General features: G+C 39.4%; 2 protein-coding genes and 1 long non-coding RNA gene across 3 annotated transcripts; 1 reads left to right on the forward strand and 2 right to left on the reverse strand.

The window, feature by feature from the left end:
* Positions 1 to 797: 797 nt before the first annotated feature.
* On the reverse strand, positions 798 to 10,184 carry rab38b (RAB38b, member of RAS oncogene family). The gene is made up of 3 exons (XM_068331015.1): positions 9,821 to 10,184; positions 6,869 to 7,146; positions 798 to 5,651 (listed from the first exon to the last, which is right to left on the reverse strand). Exons 1-3 carry the CDS (start codon positions 10,047 to 10,049, stop codon positions 5,502 to 5,504), a joined length of 657 nt encoding a protein of 218 aa, XP_068187116.1. The 5' UTR covers positions 10,050 to 10,184; the 3' UTR covers positions 798 to 5,501.
* Positions 10,185 to 10,213: 29 nt separating this feature from the next.
* LOC137606002 (uncharacterized) lies at positions 10,214 to 20,112 on the forward strand. The gene is made up of 4 exons (XR_011037819.1): positions 10,214 to 10,297; positions 11,183 to 11,292; positions 19,454 to 19,551; positions 19,704 to 20,112. It is a non-coding gene; the product is annotated as an uncharacterized lncRNA (long non-coding RNA).
* grm5a (glutamate receptor, metabotropic 5a) lies at positions 14,063 to 27,019 on the reverse strand. Its single transcript, XM_068331014.1, has 17 exons — positions 26,843 to 27,019; positions 26,634 to 26,767; positions 26,013 to 26,274; positions 25,489 to 25,603; positions 24,551 to 24,800; positions 20,128 to 20,363; positions 19,898 to 20,019; positions 19,697 to 19,821; positions 19,432 to 19,600; positions 18,219 to 18,345; positions 17,867 to 17,984; positions 17,595 to 17,781; positions 16,761 to 16,919; positions 16,555 to 16,680; positions 16,254 to 16,436; positions 15,990 to 16,159; positions 14,063 to 14,966 (listed from the first exon to the last, which is right to left on the reverse strand). Exons 1-17 carry the CDS (start codon positions 27,017 to 27,019, stop codon positions 14,063 to 14,065), a joined length of 3,564 nt encoding a protein of 1,187 aa, XP_068187115.1.
* Between the last annotated feature and the right edge of the window lie 845 nt (positions 27,020 to 27,864).

A 27,864-nucleotide genomic window follows, 5' to 3' on the forward strand; every position in this document is an offset into this window, starting at 1 on the left:
AAGGCATTTGCTCACTAATTTCTTTCATGACTATGACCCCAATCTTTCTTACACACAAGCTGGAGATGTTTTCTGCAAACTAGACAAATAATTACACACAAAGATAAAATCATTTGCTCTGGGATCTGTGGGATCAAGAGAACAAATATTCCGTATAGCTGTGTTGTTTGGCATTGTTTAAAGAATATGGAGTCAATATATAGTATTATCATTAAACTCTGATTCAATACCATTCCACTCATCTAATACAGACTCAATCACATAGGGAGGTAGACAATCATTAATTATCTGTTACCACCTTAGAATATAACATTTAAATGATTATGTCTGAAGTAGATACACAACACTTAGCAGGTTACATTATTGTAGTGGTGTCTTCAGAGGTTAAATCAATCAGAGAGCTTCTTTCGATGGTAATCACCAGAGGCAGGAATGAGAAAACATCATTAAAATCTCCTATAAACTCTATTTGGGGTAGAATGATCGATCCACAAGCCTTGAACGAGATCAGCCTCCAGCGGCTGTTATTGTTCTCTAAGCGAGTTATATTTTCTCCACAGTGGCTAACACCAGCACCGAGTTGAAATATAAATTTAGCCCTCTACAGCATATAAGGGATGGACTTACATAATGCCAATGACACTGCATTTGCACTTGATTCAAGTTTATTTATTCTTATATAGCCCAGATTCACAAACAATGTCTGAAAGGGCTTTACAATCTGCACATGGACGATATCCCTCTGACCTTTGTGCACTGGGAGCAGTATGTAATCAATGAAGGATAAAATGACCAGTGAAAAACAAGTCTCTTATAGACAATTAAAATATTGTGCTTCATATCTGTGGTCAGAGCAAAATAATAATGCTAACTATATATTAGGTTTATTGACAAAATATACATTATTATCAGTTATAATAATACTGTATAGTAATAATTGAAATAACCTTTCAAGCTAGGTCACCAAATGTCCTGTAACTCCAGCTTCTTTCGATCCATATATTTTATTGACTACTGTTCTCTGCTACACCAAACACTGGATTAACACTGGTATCTTCATGTTCTCCATAATTTCACAACAAAGTTGAATTCAAACCAACCAATCACATCTTAGTACATTGGCACAGATCAGGTCAGTTTAAACTTCTTATTAGTTTTTACATTTAATAAACCCTAGAGGAAAGTCCTTAAGGAAAACTTGTTGCCTGTGCATCATGTCTATCCCATACTTTCACTGGGATGATCAGAGTGTGGTGTTCTGAGCAGATGTGTTGATCTTACTGAAAACCTTACTCATTAAAGTTTTCTTAACTCAATGCAAAAATATTTTAACTCAGCTTTTGGTAACTCAAAACTTTTATTTTTTACAACACACTTTGATACATCCACACATCAACTTCTTAATTTCTTTTCTTTTCTCTTTTGCAGCTCTGCCGAGGAACTTTTTTCCTTTGAAAGTTCGTCATACGTGATTCTTGTTTCATCAGCTAAGTTGTAATGAATTTATCTGAAACAGAATCAAACTGTAGTTTCTATTCCCCAACACCAGATTTAGCAGAGAGCATCCTCCAAGACCGGAACTTTCCTCCGTTTTCCCTGTCCGTGAACGTTTGCGTGTCGAGCGTGCCTCCAAAGGAGGCCGCTGATTGGACAGCTCTCCTTCACACTCCCGCCTCCTCCTGCTCGGCTCACCTGCAATCAATCAGCTCAACTCCACCTGTTCGGTGCTGCGTTTACGGTCGGGCTTTCAGCTCGGTGCTACTGGTAATTCTGTTTTGAGAGATTTTTCGCCTATGATTCGCGCGTTCCCCATCCTGTGTCTGTCAGCCAGCCTGTCCGTTATGCCTCGAAAATCCATCGTGTTGTCGGTGAGTTAACCATCAGTCTGCCGCTATCTGGCTGCCTGTCTGCTCTCTGCCCACGCCTGTCAGGAGAATCAACGACTGCGCTTTTTTTCCACTCACTCTCAATTATTGTTCAATATTTCCGCGTTAAACCTCCTCCTCTCCCCTCAGCGCCCTAAACTCCGGTATTCTGGATCCTGATTATTGAAGCATAACTTTTTTTTTTTTTTTTATCAAGAAGATGAAGATGGAAGAGAAAATTTTTGTTCCTTGAGACAAAATTTCAAGACTAGACCCAAGTTTGGTATAATTTTAAGCCCTATATTTCATCCTTAAATTGTAAAAACAGAACACATATGTATTTTACCCTGTTGGATAGGATGTGACCTCCGAGGATGAGGATGAGTGAAGGGAAGGAGTGAGATAACAGGGGTATGTGCGGTGTTGGTTCACATGGAATCTAATGAACTACATACTGTACATGTTATGTGTAAGATACAAACAAGGCTTTAACACAAAACATATACTTGTAACTATACCTCACAAGTGTCCTGACTATAAGGTGGAAAACATTCTACTTGGACCAAAACCTGAAACCTTTTATTGCTCGATGGTTTTAAGAGAGTTGCTGTTTAAAGTCCATGTTGGCTCCATTGGATTGTTTTAACAAGAGATTGACCATCTTAAAGCCTGGATTTATACTATAAATGAAACCAAATAATATATCATGCATGTTAAATGTGTAGGTATTTTATCAGAAGAGCCTTTGTATTACATTTAAATTCTGATTAATCTACACAAATTATTCATTATTAAATGAACAGACTGAGGGATATTAAATGGTAACCGTTTGAATGTAGACCGTTCCTTAGGTTGTTTGAGGTCCTGTCTTGATGTTTGCTAGACCAAATGACAAAATGTAATCCTTCAGGCAGAGGATAATCTACTCAGTCATGTGGCTTCTTAATGAGAACCTGGGAGTCTGGCATCAGTGTGAGTGAGACACACACAGGCAGACACACACACACACACACACACACACACACACACACACACACACACACACACACACACACACACACACACACGTAGACAAACAATTTAAACTTGTAACATTTGTATGTGCTTTAACTGTCTCTTATCAGCTTCCAATCATGAGACTGGAACATTTTTCCCCAGGTGGTTGAAGGCCAAAGTCTACTTTGTGAGTTATGTGAGTGTCTTAACATGTGATTTTTTTTTTTTACTGGTTTAGAATAAAAATAAACAACAGAACATGCAATCAATTGAGGGTGTGCAGTGTGAAAACTCTCATTTACATTGTCCTGCACAGACAGGCAAATTAAGCACTGCGCTAATGTTACATGCATGGAGCATGATTTCATGCTCTAGTGACAAGTCAGACTGTGAAATTATAACTGCATTGATTATCTCTATAGGGTAAAAAACACATTGTTATTGATTAACTGATTAATTTACTAAGAGCTCATGCAGGAACACATGACACTGTTGTGATCAAGACAATTATACACTTCATTTTACGTAAATTAAGTGCAGAGAGAGAGAGAGAGAGAGACTGTAGTTTGTATAGAGAGTGGGTTTCAATACTTCAGCATTTACAAAAAGCAACACTGCCAAGAGATACAGAGACACAGAGGTTCAGGGTCATTATTAATCTGAAATCCATGCAGCTGTTAGAAATCAATTTACATGCTGTGCTGGGTGTGTACTCAATTCTGTATGGTCTGTTTAATGTGTTATGCATAGTCCATCCATAGTATTTATGCAATGGAAGCAACGGAGTTATATAAAATAAAGACACCAGGAAACATCTTATTGAGAGATCTTAAGATATTTCTCCAGCTGAAGAGAATCATGGAGGATGGAGCGGAATTAGGGAGGACACCAGATGAAGCAATAACATGAACAGAGACAAGGAGGATATGTGTGTGTGAGTATAGGGATACATGTGTGTTGCTTAGTGAGCGTGGTTGTGAGTGCAGCAAGAAATGTCTTTACACAGATGTCAGTAGATACTGTACCTATAAAAATACTTGATTTAGTTACCATGGATACAGAAGGCTGCGTTTCAGCAAGTGAACTCACAAGAATGTCCAATTTAGCTCAGGTCCAGAGAATCAGCACAATTTTTAAAGATGTACGCAAGCAGTGTACAGTTCAATAACATATACGAACATTTTTTAATAGAAATATAGTTGCAATGTTAAACTTCCCGTGCAGAACAGATCCGGGTAAGACATTCATTTAAAACAAGGGTACATAATGAGGGAAGACAAATCAAATGATCACTTATTTTTGCTAATGTGTCGTGGAGGCACTGAGTGTATAAAGAAAGACACGGAGTACAGGAAGCGATAACAAACCACATGGCCCAGCCTTCGCTTGCAAAAAAGCACTTATGAACTTAATCTGATAACGACCCTTTCATGAGGGGGGCCAAGATGACCTCTTAAAATTCTTAGAAAATTGGTTGAAAACAACTGATCAACTCTAAGTGAAGCATCTCTAAAAGCCTCTTTTTGTTCAAGTATTTATAAGTAGGTGTGTTTCTAACGCTGATTAGAAATGCAGGCTTTTGGGGGGGGGGGGGGGGGCATGCATCCTTTCAAGAGAGGATGTTTGTCTCTACCACAGTTTATTGGAAACAAGGGACTGTGTTGCTTCTTGAAAAATCCCAATTATATATTCTGGATGTGCTGCATACATGTTTAAATAATGCTCCTTAAACCTGAATGCCTCAGATTTCATAATTAGAAAATGCAATTTTAAAATAAGGCGTATTTTGAAATATCAAGTGCACAATCAAATTCTGAAGATTTATATATTCAGAAAATAGCAGAACATTAGAAAATTAACTTGTGGAACAGTGTTAAGACAACCAGTTGATTGTAGTTAAATAAATAAATAAATAGGTTAAATCACCTTCTTAAGGCAAATTATACAGCCTCAAATGTCTTACAGTGTATTTGCTGTATAACTATGAGGGTATTTATTAAAAAAGGGTTTATACAATAACTTTAAGGTAGAGTAACATAATATAACCTAATGCATTGGCATAAACATCACTCATAAAAACAATGTAAATAAATTAAAGTCGTAAAAAAATTAAAAAGAGGCACAAAATTCACATCAAATCTTGTAGCTCTTGCAGACAGGCTGGGTCCCATTCAATATATCTAGAGGTGAAGATAACTACGCAGGAAACAGTAACACCGTCTCACTTGAAAATGTGAAAAATAGTTGAATGGGACTCCTACACTTGTTCTGTTAGTGCTGCACGCCTTTGGGTGCTTTGCATCAAACTTGTTGAGGGCATGGACTACCTTTGTCGGGCCTTTCCAGAGGAGATGCTGTTAGAACCAAATTTTTACTCATCAACTAGAAAAGGCAAGGCTGACACTTTGATGCTTAAAGCATTTATGAAATAAATATTCAGCTTCTGAGGTCATTTTAGTTTGCAACTTCTTCCCCACAGTAACTGTGTACCAACAAACACAGAAAACTAAAATCTGCAACACTGACCATTTGGACCAAATACTGAATAAGGGTTTGGAGGCTATGGTGCTACTTAGCTTGTCCCTGTCTGTCCTGTTGTGTTTCCATTCTGATGAGACCACGCATTAACCACCCCACAAATTATTTGAAGCAGCCAGAGCAGCTCGTCTGCTTGTTGGAGCTCAGCTGAGGTGAGATGGTGTCTGGTACCACACTTTTCAGGATGTTGTTCTCTGTAGCCATGATGTGCTTCACCAACAGGTTTGCAGCTTCATCAATATTGAGGTTGTCCTAGAGGAGAATGATATTGCTGTTAGGTGTGACTTTATAGTATTCCTCCTTTTTTCAGTCTGTACTTTTATGACTAATCAACAGTTTTATTTCCTTATTACCTGTTTCTCAACTGAACTGATTGATTTAGTTGATTATAATGTTAGGAAAACTGATTCTGTTTGAGATATTTAGCTGCAGCTGTTTACCACAGGATGTTTGAGATTCATTTACGTTACTGAATCAACATCCTGTGCTGTGATAGTGCCCTACCAGGCTTATGTGTGCACCTTCATTTATGTGAAGGTTCATCGTGGAAGTGTTGGAAGTGAATGAAAACATCTTTATATCTGCCCAAAGACGGGTACAGTTGTGTTCACACAATTAAACTGCGACTAAACCGGCACCCTATGACCTTTGAACTTTCAGAAGTTTGAGTGTTGATGCCACATGAGTGACGGCACACATGCTGCTGCAACATGGCTTCTCGGTGGTAAACTCTGTGTCAACACAGGATGTGTGAATGAAGATAAACTTTGTACATTTTAACTGCATATGCCCTGCAGAGTCTTTAGATTATTTTTTTTTTAATTTTTTTCAAAATCCTATCCACCCATCTATAAAGCTGCTCAAGGAAAGATATGACTGAAAACTTTTCTTCTGAAAGCTCCCTGGATGATTTTTACCTGAAGTTTTTTAAAAAAAATAAAAACTGCTTCTTAAAAGTATTTCAGTGGCCACTTCTGACCCTATTTGTAAAGGTGGCCCACAGAGCCACTTTCTTGGAGGACATGAAATTCCTGTTGGCTCTGTGAGGCATGTTTTTCACAGACTAAAGTGATCTATGTGGAAATGATCTCCACTGACTGTGTCAGCCCCTCATTGGAAGGGCCCACTTATTGCAGTGCTGATGATTAAAGTAACTTTTAAAATAACATTTTGAGACATATATACTTGCTAATAAACAGGATAAGAGATATTTAGTTTAGCATTAATAATGAGACCAAGAACAAAAAAAACCAACAAAAATCCAGCCATTGTGCTAAGTTAAGCTAATCATCACCCCAGCATCATATTCATTTGGGTTTGATCTACTAACTGCTAATAAGACACTGAATAGAAATATTTCCCAAAACTATTCATGTGATTAAATATGCCGTGACAGGTAGAAATAGATTTCACTCCAGGAATGTTAAATGACTAGGACAAAGGAATACTTCACCAGGTTCAGTTCTCACCTTGGCTGAGGTCTCAAACCATCCAACAAAACCATGGTCCTTGCAGAACTGGTCCATTTTAATGGCACTGTTTGTCAGCTCCCTGCCTTGGTCACATTTGTTTGCTAGCAGCACTGTAGCAATGCTCTGGCCGTCAGTCAATGTTAGTTTGGAGTCCAGGTCCTCTTTCCACTTCATGACTGCCTCGAAGGTCGTGTGCCGCGTCACATCGAACACAATAAGGGCTCCCATGGCTTCTCGGTAGTACACGCGTGTCATGTTTCCAAACCGTTCCTGACCTGGGATAAACAGACACACACAAGAAGCTTCATTCTCTGAATTGTTGTTCTCTGTTGTCTGTTTTATGAGAGATTCTCATTGTTTCTCTGCATTTTTGCAAGAGAATGCAAGCAGCATCTACATTTCCATGAAATGGCACATTCCTTCATAATAGACTTAAACAGATGGTCAGTGTGACTGCTAATTCCTGCTGATAATAGACACACATAAATTAAACCTGCATCTGTAACGAGAGCATTTTTTGACCAGACTATAAACAATACATCTGTGAAAATGTCACTTTAGTTATTTGGATCTTCACTATATAACAGATCAATAAATGACATGAAGTTTATGTTTAAATACAGCCATTGAATTTGTTTTTCGGAATTGTTTTTTTGTAAAATATCCAATAAAATGTATGAGGGAATTATCTGGTTCTAACCCACTAACACAATGTCATTTTCAGTGTATGTTTATTCAAGAGTGTGCAGTTTTTTGTTTTTGGATGTTATGAATTAAGTTTTTCCATTTTTTGAGCAGAGATGTAGGAAATACAGCATACCTTTGGTTACATTGTTTTTATCTGCAGACAGGAGACTTTATTAAACGGAATTTTGACCAGTCTTAAAAAGAACTGATACATCTATAAGACATTCACAAAAATATTTTTAAAAAATTTATATTGGTCTTTATAAAAGTGTAATATGATTTTTCTACACACAACTCCCTCATGTGAACGTTATCATCTTCTGTTCAAAAAGCTGGCTGAGGATATCAAGTAATTGGAGAAATATTTTTTAGATGGAAAAATTGACCTAGATCCCCTGATAGTATTTCTAGAGTCTGACACAGTAAAAACAATGTTATATCATTTATCAGCTTGTTGGTACAAAGACGGGTGTTACTCATCTGCAAAGAGAGGATTGCACCAAAACATGGTTGGGATGTTGTGAAACACTTGTAGTGAGAGTTCATTAAATTCTGCCTGGATAAAGATGTTGATCAGACAATTTATTTTCTCTTTTCCCCTTTTTTATGTTGTAACTGGTGCTGACTGATCTCAACTACTACTGATACTTCTCCTTTTGACTTTTCCCTTCAGGGGTCGCCACAGCAAATCAATTGCCTCCATCTAACCCTGTTTTCTGCATCCTCTTCTCTCACACCAACTACCTTCATGTCCTCTTTCACTACATCCATAAACCTCCTCTTTGGTCTTCCTCTAGGCCTCCTGCCTGGCAGTTCAAAACTCAGCATCCTTCTACCAATATATTCACTATCTCTCCTCTGGACAAGTCTGGCCTCTCTGACTTTATCTCCAAAACCTCTAACATGTGCTGTCCCTCTGATGTACTCATTCCTGATCCTATCCATCCTGGTCACTCCCAAAGAGAACCTCAGCATCTTCATCTCTGCTACCTCCAGCTCTGCCTCCTGTCTTTTCCTGGTCGCTTGTCTCACCACAGTTTTGTATGCCTTTCCTTCCAACTACTACCGATACTATAACTTTTAATAACAGTACATGGCAATATGGTATCCATATTTTCAATGTGTGGATTTTGTGTTGAATTGTCGCGTTTAACAAAATACAGCAAATTTAAAATGGACAACAAGACATGTAATAAAGTTCAGAAAAGCACAAAGGGTGAATATTGATGACGCTGTTCTGATCAAGGCTATGCACGGATTGTGCATTACATACAGAAATGTATGTTATTTACCGATTCAATCATTTTTTCTTTTTTTTAATTTTGCACTTCCTGATTATCAGTACACAGAATGTGACGTGTATAAACAATAATGAGATAAAATGTTTATATTTGTGATCAAAAGACAATGCCGTCATAATATTTACCTTGTGTGTATTCTCCTGTTTAATGTAAACACTTCCTACTGAGTGGATCTTTCAGGTGAGCATGTCCTGCTGATATCATAGGTGGCTAGAAATACACAGACAAGCTGCACTTGGCATCACGAGGAAATGGAAAACACGAAACAACACTGACTGAGAACTTCCTCATGTTGTGCAAGAGAATGAACCCTCTTCTGCAAATGGTGTGACAGACTGACACACGTTGCCTGACATCCTGTCATTTACTCTGATGGAATGAATGAGGCTGTTCGATCAGAGTGACTTGCAACCTCCTGAATGAATCACGTTGGTTGCTTGACGCCTGTCAGCATGTGTGACCGAATGTTTGGTTCTCAATGGGGACAACAATGACCCTCATGTGACTGGCCCTTTTTATCTCCCTCACATGGACATTTCACATGATGCAGCGCCATACCTTGAATGAATGACACCCTGCTTCCAGATACAATTAGACTGTGCGCGTGTCCGTGTGCGCGTACTTGTGTACGCGCATTACAGGGAGGACATTGTTCCTGTCGGGCACCAGCTTTACGCAGTGACGGCGCGTCTTTAAGCCCCTAACTCTTAGCAATTTAGCAGTCATACCGCAATGTAATTTGAAGATAAGGGTTATCTAGATAAAACATCAGTTTTTAATAAGCCTCTTTTCCGTGTGAGCTTCTAACACATTTTAATCTAAGTTATGATATTGATGAGTGATCCTTAAACCCTTCTGGAGCCAGAATGGGATTCATCCTCGTTCTAATTATTTTAGTAACAATATTAGACGCTCAGCACACAAAATGTACAAATTCTACTCGACTTCTTTAAAGCCCCACCTGCAATGTCCCACAGTTGAAGCCGGACAGTCTCCGAGTCCCAGTTCAAAACTTTCAGCGCAAAGTCCACTCCGATAGTGGCCCTGTAGTTGGTGGAATAGGTCTGGTGGACGTAGCGCCTGATGATAGATGTCTTCCCGACCCCCAGGTCCCCGATGACCAGCACCTTGTACAGGTGCTCCTTCCGGAGGCTCTGCATGCCGTTTGAGAGCGATGGCTGCTTAATCATTCCCGTGGGATCTCAGCGGCTTCCAGCAACTTTTAACTCACTTTTGAGTGACAGCTGGAGATGATCGTGAGTATATTTACCGTGTGTCTCCCCTGTTCGTGTTGCGTTAAGGAACCGCCCTCACCGCGTAAAATCGTGATCTGCTCAGGGGCTGTTCTTGGGAACTTGTGACCTTGGTGCGTCTTCGCTCAGGAGAAGTCGCGGTGCGCAGTTGACTCAGAGCTCTGTACGGTCATTCTGGTTAGAGGGTGAGTCTGTCTTAAAACCCCCCCAGGCTGGTGATTTATATACAGTAAAAATGCACTTTTCAAGTTTCAAACTTTGCTTCCCGGTAAAAGAAATGCTTTTCAAAAGCATCTTTACAAAAATAATAATTATACAACACTTAAAGCAGTGAATTGAGTCAAAAAGGATCAGGTAAAAACCTAACACCTATCATATTCACCTTTATACCGCATTTAGCCACAAATGGAAGGCATCTAGATATTATTGTGGCAATATATTCTAATGTTATCCTCTATAGTTATTAAATGCTCTGCTGCCTTTAGGTATTGGTTATAGTCAATTGAACGGGATGCTTTTGCCTAATAATATTTTTCCACATGCTGACTGTAAAATAGAGGCTTGTAAATAATAAAACATAAAAAGGCACAAAACTAAATTAAATATCACTGTGACAAAAATACTTGTTTCAAGGTTGAATACAGCAGGAAAATATTACAAAAGTAATTTCTGCAGCTGTAATGTTAGCAAATAATGTTGATGAAAATTAAGATTTTTTTTTTGGGGGGGGGTGCATAATTGACTGAGTACACAGAAAGTGAGTGTGCATTTTATTTTTTTGTCATCTTATGTGGGAGTGTACCCGGCCTGGGTCCTGTTCCACAAAACGTTTTTAATGAGTCATGTCAGAACGTTTTTTCAAGTATTAAATTAGAATCACACAAAGCGAGGAAGTCAAACAGGTGTTACTCAAAAAAGCTTTTTCTTAGACAGACCCAGACATTCTGCTGCTTGAGTATGGTTACATACGGATAACATGGAACTCTGTTTTAGTGCAGCCGCTTACAGTGAGATGACAACAGGCTGGTAGTTGCTTCATTTACATTTTCAACTGTACTTGTTTTCAACAGGGATCGGCCTAAGCACTATTCATAGCGATTTTGCCCACAGAGCTCTGCAGGAAGCCCAACGGTGACTACACTGACATTCTGCTGCTTCTCACCCCCCAGCAGCTTCACATGTAAGTGGAGATGTTCGTGTTTCTCTTTCCTCGGACTGTGTCCACACATTCCTGTTCATACTAAACTGTTTTTTGTGCCTTTAAAAACAAATAGCATGTCAAGTCAGACATATGTAAGGTTGCATTACCATAAAATAAGAACACACAACTCCTATGAGCTTTAGCAAATTATAATGCCACATATTGCCTATTATACTACTTGATTTGGCACCATTAACTGATTTAAGTAAGCTTGATTCAGAGATGTAAAAATTCCTGCACATCATTTAAGTTGAAAGGAAACATCAGTCCTTAAAATGTTAGAAACATTTTTATCGAGGATATCTATTTGTCCCTCACCTTTTCATGTTACATACATAAAACACACAAGTTATTAAAGTTGGAACATAATAAAATGGAGCAATATGTACAGTTATTCATATACAGTGCATTTACACATGTGCCTGTACATCATTGGGATTTGCATGTGGGGGAATGATGGTGACTGCAGGATGTGCATCTTCACATTACAATGCAACTATTTTTTTCATCAAAACTGACTCCTTTTAAACTATCATCACTGATGTAAACAGAGTCCGTCTTCTCTTGTCTGTCAAGAGTCCTTCAGATCAATGCAACAGCGTGATCCAGGGTGTAACGGTCAGTGCTGAGATGTGGGCAGAACAATCTCTGATTTTTGTGGTTTGGTCAGCTTCACCAGTCTCATTTGGTGAATCTCATTTTCCTTACTTTTTTTTTTCCCAATCTCATTTTCATTTCATTGTACAATAAAAGCCAGACTAGCAGATTCTCCACTCTGGGTCTCTTTAGTTATTTGATCATTCACCAAATGAATAAACGTCTATGCATTAAAATTGTTGCTTGGGGAAACTAAAGGTATTTGGTGTATGAGTGTAATTATGTACATTTTCTTCAGAATATCAATATTGAGATATAATTACATTCTTGTAACTACAATGAAATGAAGCATTTCTGTGATGTAAAAAAGGAGCAATTACACTGAATTAAAACAAAACTAGCAAACATTTAATTCTGCAAAAGTCTAGTAAGTTATGATAATGTAGCAATAAGGCCCAAAAACGTCTTCTGAAGATTAAGCAGTCAATTATTAGCATAAATTGTAATATGCATCTGCAAAATTTACATGACGCAATACATACAAATGGAGGGGGAACAAATAGAGGTTTAAAAATGACGTAAAAACAGACACCTTGTTTTCTTTTTCCTGCAGGCCCCTGAATTCATATGAAATCATTATTTGCATGTCGAGAGAGATCAAATTGCAGATCCAATAAATAAATTAATTTAAAAAAACGTACAATATTATTGAATGAATATTTAAACATGACAAAAAAATGGTCAATTTATTAAATATATATAAAAAACACTTCATCCTGAAAATGTAGACTTATATGGGCTCACAATAAGATTTTCGATGCAAGCTTATTTCTGGTTACACAATGTGATATAGTGCAGTAAGACAGCAGCACATATGTGAGGCAAAAGGCGAGGCGAGACATGTCTGCAAAATCTAGGTGCCAAACTTTCAATTTTCTTCTCTGCCTTTAAAATATCACAAGTCAGTATCACTAACTGTTCTGTCACTTTGCTACTGCATCTATGAATCTTCTGGTTTGGTATTTATCAGATTAAAAAAGTATTCCAAATTCAAACAAATCTTGACATCTTGCAAAGCAGCAACAGATACAGTGGTGTTGCATCAGAAAGGAGTTTGGTTCAAACACATCCTGAGGTGGAAGAACATTTTGGTCAACTTCAAATGACAGTAATAGTCCATAAGCTCTTTGTGGGTTAGACACCTGATGATAGTGAGACCATGAGAGTCCGTCGGCTCTGCTTCTCTCTTGATGGTTTCATTTTCAGTAAATGTACTATTTTCATGAAAAATAAAGATCACTGAGAACTCCCTGCACAAACAAACCTGCTTTGCATAATACATCATACATACACATTCAGTTCACATATACATATAAATACACATTCCATACATATTCCACTTTAGATTTAAAAATGTTTGCTTATGTCTTCATATGCTGGATTGACTAATACAAAATCATTATAAAATTGCAATCTTATTTCATCTATTTTTTTCTGCCCTGATTTTGATGCTATCTGGATCTCAAAATATTACAGATTATTGAAGTTTAATAGGAACAAAACCATTACTACTCTCATCCATCCATCATCTTCAAGAAGTTGGAAATATTACTATTCACAGGAAAACCGAAAAAGTTTAAAGATTAGCAATAAAAACAAATCTGTGCTTATGCTAATAAACTTTGCAGTCTTAAAATATAAGGATTTTAAATGAAATGCAATTATATTTAAAATTGTAGTGTATTACTTTTTTATGTAAATTCATTTTGAAGTAGATTAGATTTTTGGCATTATCTAGAAACAGTGTACAGTAATATTTGGGAAGATTTTCTCCTACATACACCGTACTTTGAAACCATTTACTATGGCATAGAAAAAGAAATTACATTTGTTTGTTTTTTAAATATTTCATTCAAATTCATGCTTTTTAAAATGTTAATCTATGTTCCATTTTTTCTCAAACTCACATTAACATTAACATGAGGCTCTGACATTGCTCAGCTTAATCTTCATATTTATAAAAACTAAAATAAATCTTAAAAACTGCTTAACTATTCAGAATATCCACTTTCAGAAATGTGTGTGAGAGTAAGCCTTTAGCTTTGAATTTGTAGTTTGAGTAATAATGTGAAAAGAGTGTGTAAAGAGAAGTTTACAGAGAGGAGGAGCTCTGGTTGAAGTTTTTCAGAAGCATTTGCTCACATTCTGCCTCAGAGACAGGGGATACTGAGCGGGGCGAGCTGCCGTCAGAGCTCAGAGATGAGTCTCTGAATGGGGAGGGGGGCGTCAGAGCCATCAGTTCATCCATGTCCCTCACTCGTCTGCTGCTGCAAGTCCCGGCCAGTTGCTCGTAAAGCTTACCTGCTGGTCGATTCTCGCAGAAATTGGACACGGCTGCCACCTCGGCGTACGTGGTGACTATAGAAGGGGTCTGTCTGCTCCTCGGCTGGGGGTTCTGAGGAGGGCAGACTGCAGTGGTGGGCTGAGTGGTGGTGGAGGTGGGGCTGACGGTGACTCCTGGCAGCATCATAGTGTTCAGCTCACTGATGTTGGCAGTGAAACGGTTGACCACAGAGCTGATTTGGTCCATGATGGTGACACCCTGGTGATGCCCACCGATCATCCCTATGCCGATATCGCCCACACCTATGGCGCTGATGTCCCCAGCATCCATAATACCCACAGCCTGGTTGTAGTCCCCAACTCTTCTCCTCACCCCGGTGATACGCTCAGGTATGTAGGTAGTCAAAACTTGCACATCCTCTCTTTCCTCCTGTCCCTGAAAGTCCCGTGCCTTTGCTGCATGAAGACTGATGGTGGGCAGGGGTGATTCAGAGGTGGGGCAGGTGAAGGGCTGAGACACCTGTGGCTCTTCATAAAGCACTTTGACACTAGAGTCTGCAGACGTCTTGCCTCCTTTAGAAAAGGGCTTGATAATAGCTGTCTGGTTCACCTCCACAGACGCCTTCTTCTTGACATGGAATGACATCCGCTTCCACAGACTGGGCCTGTAGCTGTGCTCATTCTGCACCCATGTGAGTGATTTCCCATTGGAGCTGCAGAACATATGACAGACAGACATGTAGTGTGTTTGCATTGATTGCTAAGGAATAAATGTGACATACATACCTGCATATCTTCTATATGCTGTAAGGCATTACGTGTTAAGATGTACTGTATTTATTACACAGTTCATTATACCATCATACCCAGATACCATAGAGAAAAGAACCTCCCCCATTACGCTTTTAATTATGTTCTTCTTATTAAGCTTTCTACCACTTCCTGTTCTATCTTTTGCCTTCTATGTAATTTCAAATCTCCCGTCACTTTCTTTTATCCTGCCTAGAAAGAGAAATCCTTAAAGGCAGTGGGTCTCCACTGGGAGTACTTAACCCAAATGAGGAAGCTGTTTCTCTGCTCAGGGAGTAGTTTTTCCCCCCCGGTATATTCAGCCTGATGTGGTGGGTCCATGCTCTGACTTAGACACACTTTAAGGACAAACAGCCATAGCTTTGTGCTTTGAAATCTGAGCAGAAAGGTCAGCTCTATACACAGTGTCACGGACAGAATCAAGTTAAATATGTGGCCACAAGACTGGTTGTAATGCCTGATAATGAGCCACACGGGAAGCTGATCTATTATTAGACCGTGCCATGTCTGCCGTGTGCCTACCTGCCTGCAGCCTCCCTCTCGTTGTTCCTTCTCGCCGGATTTTATCCTCACTCAAGTCCCTTTATTCATGTCCGTAGCTAAGGTTAAATTTTTAGTGATTGACATGCATGATTATAGTATTGTTTCTATTTTTTTACCTGAGAGATATCAAAAAAAGAGGCAAAATCGTTACAGTAAAAATGAGCTCATGTCATTGCATCTTAATGATTTTTCCCTTGTTTTAGAAATTATGGACAAATGTGGAAGAGAAAACAACACTTAAGAGCTGACATAAAACAGATTGTATTCTCTTTTACTATAGACATAACTACTTTCAGGAAACATTTTCCTTATAGAGGACACTTCATTAAACAAGTGCTTTCAATTGTTCATAGTTTCATACCCTCTGAGCTTCCCCCATATACCTGATGTTGTCATGTGCAGAACCACGTCGTCGGAATAAGTTAGCCATGCTGCTGGAAGATTTGCCAGACTTCGTAGCTTTCTTGGCATCACCTACATGCATGCGCACCACTGTGGATGTCGTGAAAGCACTCCGGACATTTTTCTCAGGCTTGGCAAGCATAATGTACACCTGACCAGGAAAATTAATAACAAAATAAGCACAAGCAGAAGGCATGGAGATAAAATCCTAAAAATTCTTTTGAAAGAGTTTTTGCATTTCTTACTTTTGGGACAAACATGCAGCAGAGAGCCACTGTGGCGCTGAGGCTGACACTGAAGCACATGGTTATTATCTTGTAGTTGGAGCCAAAATAAATAGGAACGAAGGCAAGCCAGATGATGCAGGTGGTGTACATGGTAAAGGCAATATACTTGGCCTCGTTAAAATTAGCGGGAACATTTCGAGTCTGTAGGAGAAAGGAAGATCATTCTTAAAGCTGCATAAATTGAAGTACAAAGGACAGAATAAGACATGGAGAAAACGATAAAAAGGTCTGAGTGCAAGAAAGGAAAATAGAAATGTACCTTGAAGGCATAAAAGGTGCAGCTAAGGATAAGGAGGCCATTGTAGCCCAAAGGCGCCACCACCCCCAGAGTAGTTAGATTACAGATCAAGTGCACCTCACGGATACTTGGGTAGTCATAGATCACCTAAGAGGAAAAGAGAGGGCGCTGTAGAAATGTAAGTAATTGAACATCCTCCTCTTTGTCTAAGACACACATACACACACCTGTGGTGGCTCTATAATAAGAAGGGCTACGATAATCCCCAGCTGCAACAGTATGAGTAGGAAGGCGATGATCAATTGTGCGCAGGCGGACATAAAGCGGGGCTTCTTTGTGCAGATCTTCTTCTTGCTGCCTGCCAGAATCCGCGCTATTCGGTTGGTCTGGATTAAAAATAGATCAGGTGGTTATAAAGCATTCGCTGACATCCACTGTGGATAATGCTCCTTGCACTGATTCATGACAAAAATCCTCTTTTTTTAGTGTCCAGATCATCAACCTCAGCCCACACACAGATACTCAACATCTACTGCAATTCTATCATAATTACCGGTAACCATCATCTGATCACTGATGGTCGCACTTTAACCCCTGTTATGTTTGGTTATTCCTTTTTACATGTTAAAATTTTACTGGAAATAAGTAGCAGGCACATTTTCCAATCAAATGTGTTTCCCTTTAATATTAGAAAAGCACCAGGATAATCACACATAGCAGTCACATTTTTCTAACACAATATGTCTTATATGGGACAGATATGCAGTCATCTCTCTTTAGGTGTCAGTTGATATAACCAGTACTTCTGTCTTCTGCCAAATGCTCCTTCTTACACAACATACGACACAGTGTTGCTCCGAATTATCCTTTTTGAAACATGTCTGATTAAATACATTCATTAAAAAAAGGTTCATAAAATGTGCTCTTTACAGTTTTGTTGTGCTGATTTCTGAACCTTCTGGACAATGTTTTACAGACCCTAATAAAAAATGAGATCTGATGAACCACAATGCTTTACTAATACATTTTTGCAAGTGGTAAAAACACAGGAGACAGGGTACCTTGGTGACGAGTGCTGAGTAGCTCATGGCAGGAGACAGTCCGATCCCCAGCCGCTGGAGGTAGCAGTGGATTATGTGTGGTTTAGCAATAAGGCTGAAGGTGCACAAGTAGCCAACACATATTCCAGCCAGGATGATGTAACAGAGCTCCCGACTGGAAGATTTGACCACAGGGGTGTCCCAAAATCTACACAGATGAAAAATTCACAAGTATTCTCTAACAAATTATATACTGCTATTATATATTATATTATATTATATTATATTATTACTTTATAAAGACAGAGGTAACAAAAAATGTAGCCATGAGCCCCAGACAGGCGAAGACCACCGCAGCGATGGGCTCTGGATCCCCCCAAAGAACATACTGCACCGGGATGGGTTCACAACCTGAGGTATACAGGGCAACAACAAAACACAAAAACATTCAAACAAAAACATGGATTTTCTGAGAGACTGATAAATGATTTGCATGACAAAAGAGGAAGCATTTCCAACAGCTCAAGGCTTTTCAAACATTCAAGGCTTTTCTGGTCTGTTAATATTTTTTAAAAAGAATTCCTGCACACTGTCTAACTAACATGATGTGTTGTCTTGCTAATTTTATATTTTTAAAATGTTTACCAGTGAGGTCATCTGTGGGCCAGAAACCAAGGCCACAGGCTCGACAAGTGTATTCATCAAAAACAAACTCATTGTCTTTGCAGGGAGTGCAGGTCCAGCAGCAGCTAACCTCCCCTTTACGGATCACCTGGCCAAACACACAGGCACACACACTCACATTAGTATGAATGATAGGCCTCAAAGCTCCTATGGTACTTTTCTGTGGATAATCTAACACTCTTTTCATCATGTAAAGACAATGAAATGAAGATCTCAAAGACAATAGGTAAAACAAAGAATAAAGAAGTTCAAATGCAAACATTTGTTCCTTTCTTTTGAATGAGAGAAAAATGTTTTGAAAAGTATTGAGAAGATGGTGGTTATTGGTTCATTCTGGGATTCTAAACCGCCTCTCATCAATGTTAAGAAGTTAGTGACATCCCGCGAAGCGTCGATGTAACTCAGTGTTTGTGTGTTTGTCCGTCTATCAAATATCTTCACAACCATTGCAGATGGAAAGATGAAAGAAAAAGCACATCACTCAGGCAGCAAAGGGGATGAAAATTAGATGATGACCTTGACTTTGAAAAACTAGGTCCAGGTCAAATTTTCACTTCTATACCTTTTTAATGCCCAGAAAAATATTGTAGGTTGTCCTGAGTCTGTCTGCTACAGTATACCTCTAGCAGTGTTCAACTTACAAATATGAAATGAAAAGCCAAATACTTGATAGTACAATGTAGAATTCATTGCTGCGACCATCATGAAATTAGGTCAGCGTAAAATTTTTAATTCAGGGGTGTCGCGGGATGTTGCAGTCTCTTTAGGTTTGAGTTTAACACAAAATGCAGTACATTAGTGCATTTTTAGGAGACTAAGAGGAGGCAAACTACAGTGTTCCTGATTGTCTTGATGGACTGCAGGGGAACAAAAGCCAAGATTGAACATTATGAAAGCACTTTGCAGAGACCGTGGAGGGTTACTAGAAGACTTAATTGGACTAAATTGCAAACCTTTGACAGCAAGTCAAGGGCATAAAGTGGGTCTTACTTAACAGCCTTCTTTGGTAAAATTACATGTTCCTGTGCAGAAGATGTTTTCTGGTTAGAAACAGCTGCCTGCATTGACAGCATTGAATGGTGATGATGTGTAGATGATGACTTTAAATCATTTGTAGCCTCGGGAGGTTGATGTCTGAGGTTGTAAAAACCGTATGCACTGAAGTGATGCTTACTTTAATCTGTGCCTTTTGGCAGGGCTCAGAGCAGACTGACTGGATGACGTCACTCTTGTTACTCCAGATTTCCTCATCGTTCATCTTCAAGCCGGCCTGATCCCAACTTCCCACGTGGATGTAAGCGTACTCATCCTCACCTATGCGCTTGAAGTTCATGATTTCGTACCTGAGGCGAGAAAAAAAACAGCAAATGCAAACACTTTAAAGCAACATTTCTTCAAACATCTTCATTTCCTTCATATCTTCCTTTCTTCATTGTTACCTGCCAGGAGAGTCTCCATTCTGGTCAAAGAGGATAGTCTCTCCCGATACGCCGGTGAAGTTGGTTTTCATCAGAAATTCCAGGAGCTTGCGTCCGTCAATCGGCCGCATGTTCTCACACAGACCCTGTCAGTAATAATCAAACACTGTCTGTGTGGCTAAATGAGATGCATACAAATGGAAACACTGTTCATTGTTGTACCTTATATCCTGGACAGAGGGCTTCTTGCATGGCATGCAGGCCATAAGCCATGGAGTAGATGGCGTTTATGACGAAGCCCATCTTGGTGTCTTGGGCGTACTGATGACGCAACGACTCTCTCCCTGTGGAGACCAGAGTTCAAACAGGGAAAAACCAAATCACAGTCATGTCTGTGATGTACAGACTGTATTTGTGCGTGTGGTTGTGTGTGTGTGTGTGTGTGTACTAACAGCTGCAGGACCGGTTGTATGCGCCGCTCTCCTGTGGATGTCCCCTCAGCCTGCACTGGAAGCGATACTGCCAGAACTCAGGAAACCAGGGATTCCTCGGGTTGCCATCAGGTTTCAGGTTCAGGTAATAATCATCAAACCAGGTGACATACGGCGACTTGAGCTTTATGGTAATCCCGCCAGCAGCCTCCCTCTGGTAGCCATCAGTCACATCGTACCTGTCAGCCCAGCCGTCACTGGACAGGAGAGGAACAAAGAAAGAAGCAGAAAATAGAACATCTGTTCATTTGCCTGTTTGCTATTTAAGTTTTAATTGGTTGTGATTTGTGAAGATTTGATTTTCTTTCCCCCACAGCAGGAAATTTTGTGTAACCGTCGTTTCATGCTTTGTTGCCTCTGAATTCAAACTATATAAGGAAATTCCCTTTGACAATTGCATCTGAAAGATTCCGATTATCATGGCTATGTGAACAAAATCCTCTGATCCCAAAGCAACAGATGGCAAACCTACACTGCTATACTGGCCAATCCTGTTTCTCACCTTTGGTCTTATGCATTGGGTCAATATTTGCAACACACAGCGGAATTTTTCCATTTAGGCAGGTGTCTTGAAAAGCAACCAAAGCTAACCCACGGACCAGGTTTCACCAAAGAGAATAATAATAATAATAATAATAATAAGACATAGCTGCCATCCTAAAGTAGTATAGCTCAGCAGTTCAAGAAGCAAACGTTACTTTCAAAGATTACTTGAAGGGAAGATATTTAAGAAATTGTGATTTTAAGAAAAGATGTGATTAAAATGCAACACATTACAAAATGTAGTTTACAAGAATGAGACAGACGGATGGAAGGTGATGCTTAGCTAAATCAACCTAATGACTGTGCAGCAGTTACACCAGAATAACGTATTTATCATAATGACTCAGATGTTCCAACACAAAAACTCGCTGGGAGATCAAAATCAAACATTTGTTCACAAATCCAAACTGGAAATGTTTTTCCACTTTGGATTTGTGAGTTTATAATCAGTTATCATATAAAACGATAGCTGATATAAACTAATGCAGGCAAGGCTTGATGATGTCAGGGGCGCTGGTCTCTCGCAAGAGATTTTGCTTTTGTCTTTTACGTATGTCAGTTTTGAAATGGTAAAATTTTTTGTAAATGTTTCTCTTGAAAATGTTTTTGTAAATTTGATTTGACTGAGTTTCTTTTATCAGTTACAGAAGATGACAAAAACCACCTTCTAAAACTTTGAAACAAATACTACTGCAGCATCTAGAGCAAGGGTGTCAAACTCATTTTCACCAAGGTCCACATCAGCCTCATTATTTAACATGAAGTACCCCTTAATGTTAAATAACTCTGAATTTATTACTTATTCAAGTTACAAACATTACAAACATGTTTGCTTGTTTATTTTTTATAACATAAATCCTTTTAATTTGTCAGGTTATGAAACCCACAGACCTCCATTAATCAAGGATCAAACTAAGTGAATTAAGAAAAATAACATCAAACACAAGTTAAGACATTAACTTTGTTTTTTGTCAAAATGTAGTTTTGTAGTTGTGGGAAATGTAGTTTTTCAAAGCATGCTTTTGACCTATTTATTTTTGGACACCTTTTATGCTCTCGAGGGCCACATAAAATGATATGGCGGGCCACGTTTGGCCCCCGGTCCTTGAGTTTGACACATGTGATCTAGGGTCACATCTGCTCTGCTATTTATTTAAAATACTTGTTGGTTCACGCACAAGAAGACATTTCACCAGTGAGCTGAAAGAAATGGTTCCAAGTCCATCTATTGTTATTGTTGCTTCCAGATCCTATTCTTCAATCAGCACAGGCATAATGTTGATTACACCTCCACACACATGCATGCATGTTAACATGGACTCCTCCCTAATAACAGGAAATTCATTCTGCTCCTTCTCACTGACAAAATAACAAGGACTCATTTTTTTAAACTTCGCTAACCAAGCTGGAGTTATACAACAGTTGTGTGGGTGGTTTTTTTTCTTTTTTCTTTTTTATGCTTGGCTCTCTGGCTGAGGTAGGAGATCATTTCATAACACATCCTTAGAGAAGCAAGCACAGAAATCATATACTGGCAAAAAAAACAAACCCAAAAAAACCACAGGAATGGATATGAAAAGCACAGAGGGCTTTAACGCTGGGTAGTTTGAATCACTCTTGAACGAGCTCTGAAACCCACACGACGACCCAAGAGGGCAGTTTGCTGCATCTTGCTTCACCACCTACAAGCCTGTGTTTGTGTGTGTGTGTGTGTGTGTGTGTGTGTGTGTGTGTGTGTGCATGTTTGTGCGAGCGTGCGCGTTAGCAAGTTATTTTCTTATTTTGTCTTTCTAGATCACCAGAACTACGTTGCCAGCTTGCTAAGTCATGTCACTACTTCCAAACTCATCACCTTTCAAGTCCTGCCTCCACCCTGACCTACGACCTTCAACAAGTCTCTGCCATCTTTTCACTCTGAATCATCTCCTGAATCTGTTGGATATTATATTTTTTTTAATGGTTTTATTAAATATGAATGTTTGGACAACTGTCATACATTTGTCAGCATGCACAGCAAATATCACAAGGAGATGCATAAGGAAATAAGTGAGTCATCTGCTGATGTAAAGCAGGGATAAAAATTAAAGCTTAAGTACAGAAAAGTGCGACTCCTAAAACAGAAACACTTCAGAGAACGTTGGAGAATCAAAAGCTGTTAAAATAAAACTATTCCAATGTACTTTGAATGAATTTAGCACTCTGATATTTGCTGAGATATTTCAGCAACAACAAAAGATTTCAACTTTGTGAAAGAAGAAGTGATGGGTGTTATTTCATGAAAATTCCTCCTGTAGCTTAACACTGAGCAGGACTGCTCTGACTCGTCCTGGACCGAGGACCAAAGACAGGATTGGCTGGACTTGTGAGCATCTTTGAAATTCAACCAACAGCATTATCTACCAGTGCCAATAATCACAGAGCAGCAGTTTTTTCTTTTTTCTTTTTCAGGTTGTACCCATCCATGTGAGCTCTTCTCCTAGGAATTTAAGAAAGGCCACATGTCCATGAATTCATCTTTAAAGGAGGTTAAAGCCAACAGTGGCTCAGATATCATATACTACAATTTGAGTCTGTCTCAATAAATGGAGCCTAAGCATGCGCCACATACAAACACAAACGTGGTGATAAATACTCTATGCTGACATGAAAAAAAAAGCTTTTTGCAGTTCATTAAATTGAATAAAATAGAGCGAATGACACCTGGAAAGTGAGGTCAAAATCATTTAAAAGATGGACAGACGCATATACATACAGTAGTTCATGCTCATGTATGATCATTAACGCACATGAATCAAAAGAGAAACGGATTTTCACATCTAATCCAAAAAATAGGACGGTGGGGAAAAATAATGTGACAAATGCACTTTAGCATTTAAGCTAAACTGGCTACAAGGACACAGCTGTTTGCCAGCTCGCTGTGGTAATATGGATTAAAGACTGTGGCATTTTGCAATATGTAGTTCAAGGTTATTGTATATTTCCTGCTGTCACGTTTGAGCGACAGCCTACATAAAGAATGTGGTTCCTAATGAGGAAAGGCATTTATAGGACACCAGGGATGAGAGTGAGCCAGAGAGCTAAACCTTAAAATATAACACGTTATTCTTGGAGAGAGCAAACCTCCTACAAAATCAACCCACTCTTTCTTGTTTGTATGCATCGATCTCTTTTGTCACAATTTGTCACTTTTTTTTTTTTTTGGACATTCAATGACTGGCGGGCTTTCTTTTCTCCTCATATTCCCAAACAAATATGAAATTAAATTATTTTCATCACAGCTGAAAATGTAATTTTTTTCTAAGTGTCCGTTGTGTTGTGTATTTGTTGGTTGGATTGTCGAAAAATTACTGAACGGTTTTTCATGAAATCTGAAGGAAGGATGGAAGATAAAGCCAAGATAGAAGCTATTCACTTTTGATAAAGATTTTATATGAATATCTTTCGAATGTTCTTTAATATTTCCAGCTGACTTCCTTGAACTTTGATGAAAGGTTAGGGGTGGACATAAGTTACAGAAACAAAACAAATATTAAAATTAGTTTTAAACAGTAAGAAAAATGAGACGGAGTGCCACTGCCAATAAATGTACAAATACATTTATAAAAAATACCTGGAACTTCCTGGCCCACCATGAAGTGGATGGATGTGATGAATGTATTAAGAATGATGATGATGATGATAAAAAAAAACATGGCCCACGATGACGACAACCATCCCTTGGTGGACACCTGAAGAGTTTGGCTTAGACATTAAAGACTTGGAGACCCCTAACAGGACAAGCTGCAAGGAAAAGAAGAAAACACAAACATTTCAACTCATGAGCAACAAAAGCATCACTCACCTCCCAACCAGCAGAAACTCTCCCACCAAACGCTGTCGTCTCATGGCCATCAGTATGCCTCGCACCGTCATGCCCTCGCAGAAGCAGGCCACCACCCTGGCCTTGGGCAGATGGGCCCTTAACTTCTGCAGCAGCTTATCAAAATTCAGTTCGCCCGCGTTGCTGTATATCTTATCAGAGTGAGCGACGCAGATCCCCTCCTTTGCTGCCATGTCCTTAAACGCCTCCATTCCACTCTCACCGTAATTACCTGTGAAAGGGAAAGCATGAATGGGGAGGTGTTAATAACACACTACACAGCATACACAGCATCCAAGCACGGCTGACAACTGAGCATATCAGACTGTTGCGTAACTGTTCACCTGCACTGCCTGTGGCTGTGAGGACAGACAAACACACCGGTGCAAAGTCAGCACATTCTGCTGATTTTGTCCCTTTCATGAGAGCTGTCAGGATTTAGACTTCCACATCCTGCTGACAATGTCGTACAGAGTGACAGTCTGGGACAAATGAGTGACAATTATGTTGGATTGCTGAGGTTGTGTTGTATATTTCTGATAATTCTCAGAGATTACAAATCATATGATCTCAATTATTGTAATGTTGGAGAGAGCGTTGCTTCATTTGGTTGTTCTTTTAGTGGTTAGCCAGGTTAGACAAAGATGTCTACACTTGCTCTCCTGGGGCTTTCCTCTTGATCAGACCTATGAATGCTATGAAGTTTTGACTGTGGAATAGAACATTTTGCATCTTAGACCCTCATCTACAGCAGTTTACTATTTTTAAGTAAATGGAGTGATCCAATCAGGATATAGCATTTACTCTCATCAAACATAGCATATGGAACAAGCAGATGGCTAAGAATGAAATTAAAAGAAGAAGCATATCATTGATTCACATCCATGTCATAGATGAAATCTGTCACAATAGAGTCTCACCCTCTGTGTGTATGGCGGACACGTAACTCCAGCTGTATCTCTTCACGATGTCCACCATCGCTCTCGCCTGTTGCATGTCTGAAGGCACCACCCTCATGAAGTATTTATACAGGCTCTGTTTGAATGAACTTACATGTCATGAATGTCTTTGTGTCTCATTTACTCAGATATCACAAACACAGTTTAAGCCATGATCCACCGAATTCTAACTACGACCATATGCGTCTTTTTGGAGCTCTGGACTCTCTTCTGACACATACTTAGTATTTTGGCCTTCAATCTCCAGGTTCATATCAATTTCATTTTGATAATCACAGATCAATATCTTTTTTTAAAATTGCTGCTATAACTGCTCCATTGTAACATGATAATGTACAAATAAGGTTTCTTTGTAGAATGAACACAGCAAATTCTTCTTAATCAAACTCACAACTAGCAACACTGTCAGGTAGCTATTGTGATTTTAAAGTTCATAATAATAATATTCCCAACATTGACATTATTGATTTTTCGGTGTGTCTTGCCTTGTCACTGAGGTCCATGCTGGTGGCAGAGTAGGCAATCTGTGGGATGTTGAAGAGCTGCAGGAGGTTCTGCACCTGGATAGCCACAGAGCTGGATCCCGGTCCGATCAGTCCCACGATCGGTTTCTTCCCCTGCATCAGTAAGCTCCCTGCCTCTGCATTGCACCTGCCTTGGCTGTCCTCCTCTTCGTTGGACACCAACGTGTCTCGGATGAACTCAATACTCTGCTCCAGCGCTACTGCAGAGTGCCAGCACGAGTCCCTGGCATGAAAACATTAGGTTCACACTTGTTCGGGCAAGCAGAGATGGAAATCAGAAGACGATGGAGGAGCCAATTGGAACCCTTTTAAGTACCTTTTTATACTTCACCAACGCAATGTCTGGACCACTAAGAAATCTTTAAATGTTCAGCCAAAAGTGGATGTTCATGTTTTAAAGCTTGTAAAATTAAACTTATACTGTCTCAAGTTAGTTGCCTTTTCTGTCTTCCCATCTTTCCTCTCTGTTGTTTGTGCTCAATTCCTATTTTAGTTTGATGATTTATTGATTAAAAAAAAAAAGAAAAAAAAAGATTTATTGATACACACAGAACAAAATAAGATATGTGAATGGCTCCTGACCTGATCTCACAGCCCAGGGTGATGTTGGGGAGGATGGTGGGATCTGCATTGATCCGATCCAGAGTGTGCATCATGGCCTCTACTCTCTGAATTCCATATTGCTCACGCACCGCACCGCATTTTCGCTCGTGGACCTGTAATACAACTGGATTACCTCCAAATGAAACACACAACAGGAGCAGGTGCGCACCAACACACTGAGCATGTACCTTGTCAGCAGGTGGTTGGTGGTGAACAGAGAACAGAGCTCCTATGATGATGTCACCAGGGATGTGTGCTAATACTCTTCTCTCCGTGTTCTGAGCATCCACTCCAGACTGATCTCTCAGTAAAACACTCAACGCCAACAGCCTGACATACAACACAGATCTGTTTCCCATCGCCATTTTCATCCTCACACCACTTGCCATCCACTGTCCTCTTAGAGCTGAGGTGAGTGTGATACTTGTGGCATGATGCGTTCGCTGCCAAGACAAAGTGTGAAATTCCTGAAGTCATTAAAGGACAAGGGGTACGAAGAATGCAACAAAAACAGACAATAAACTGAGTTTTTAGAATGAGATTTTCTCAGTTTTCATGCTTAAGGATGCCTGAAAATACTTTGAATGATATCCTACATGGAAAAATAACAAGCACAAAATAACAATTTGTTCATAAATTATGTTCATAAACTTTAGTTAAATTTAATCCCTGAGAATGGCATTTAGTTGCTCTCCGTGGTGCTGAAGTGATGAGTGTAAACTTAATTATGTCTTCTGCGCTCGCAGTCCCGTTCACTGACGTGCACACAGCTCACCTAAAGTAAAAGAAAACACCAGCCTACCTGTTTTCCACCAGCAGTCCTGTAGATGCCATTCCTATAGAGACCGCTTCCATCACAGAGAGGCAATTAAAAGAGTGCTGCCAGTTTCTGCTCCTTCTCAGTCTGGCGCTTGGCTACAGCAAACTGCAAATAGCAGCATATAATATAACACGTTACTGGAACATGTTTGACTCACTGACGCACACGCCCCCCCCCCCCCATATCCACCTCCTCCTACTCCAAAAACAGACTACGGCATGGAGCATCATCTGTGATTAAATCAGTAGTCCACAATGGTAGCTGTGGAAAAGAAATAGGTTGTATGAGACGACAAACTGATGGAGATCTTTGGAAAGTAGTTGTCTGTATGAGAATGGTGACAACTAAATGATGATGATCTGTCTACCAGAATTCAACATCTTTCTAAAC

Source organism: Antennarius striatus, chromosome 13 (assembly GCF_040054535.1).
Source record: "Antennarius striatus isolate MH-2024 chromosome 13, ASM4005453v1, whole genome shotgun sequence".
Taxonomy (NCBI): Eukaryota; Metazoa; Chordata; class Actinopteri; order Lophiiformes; family Antennariidae; genus Antennarius; species Antennarius striatus.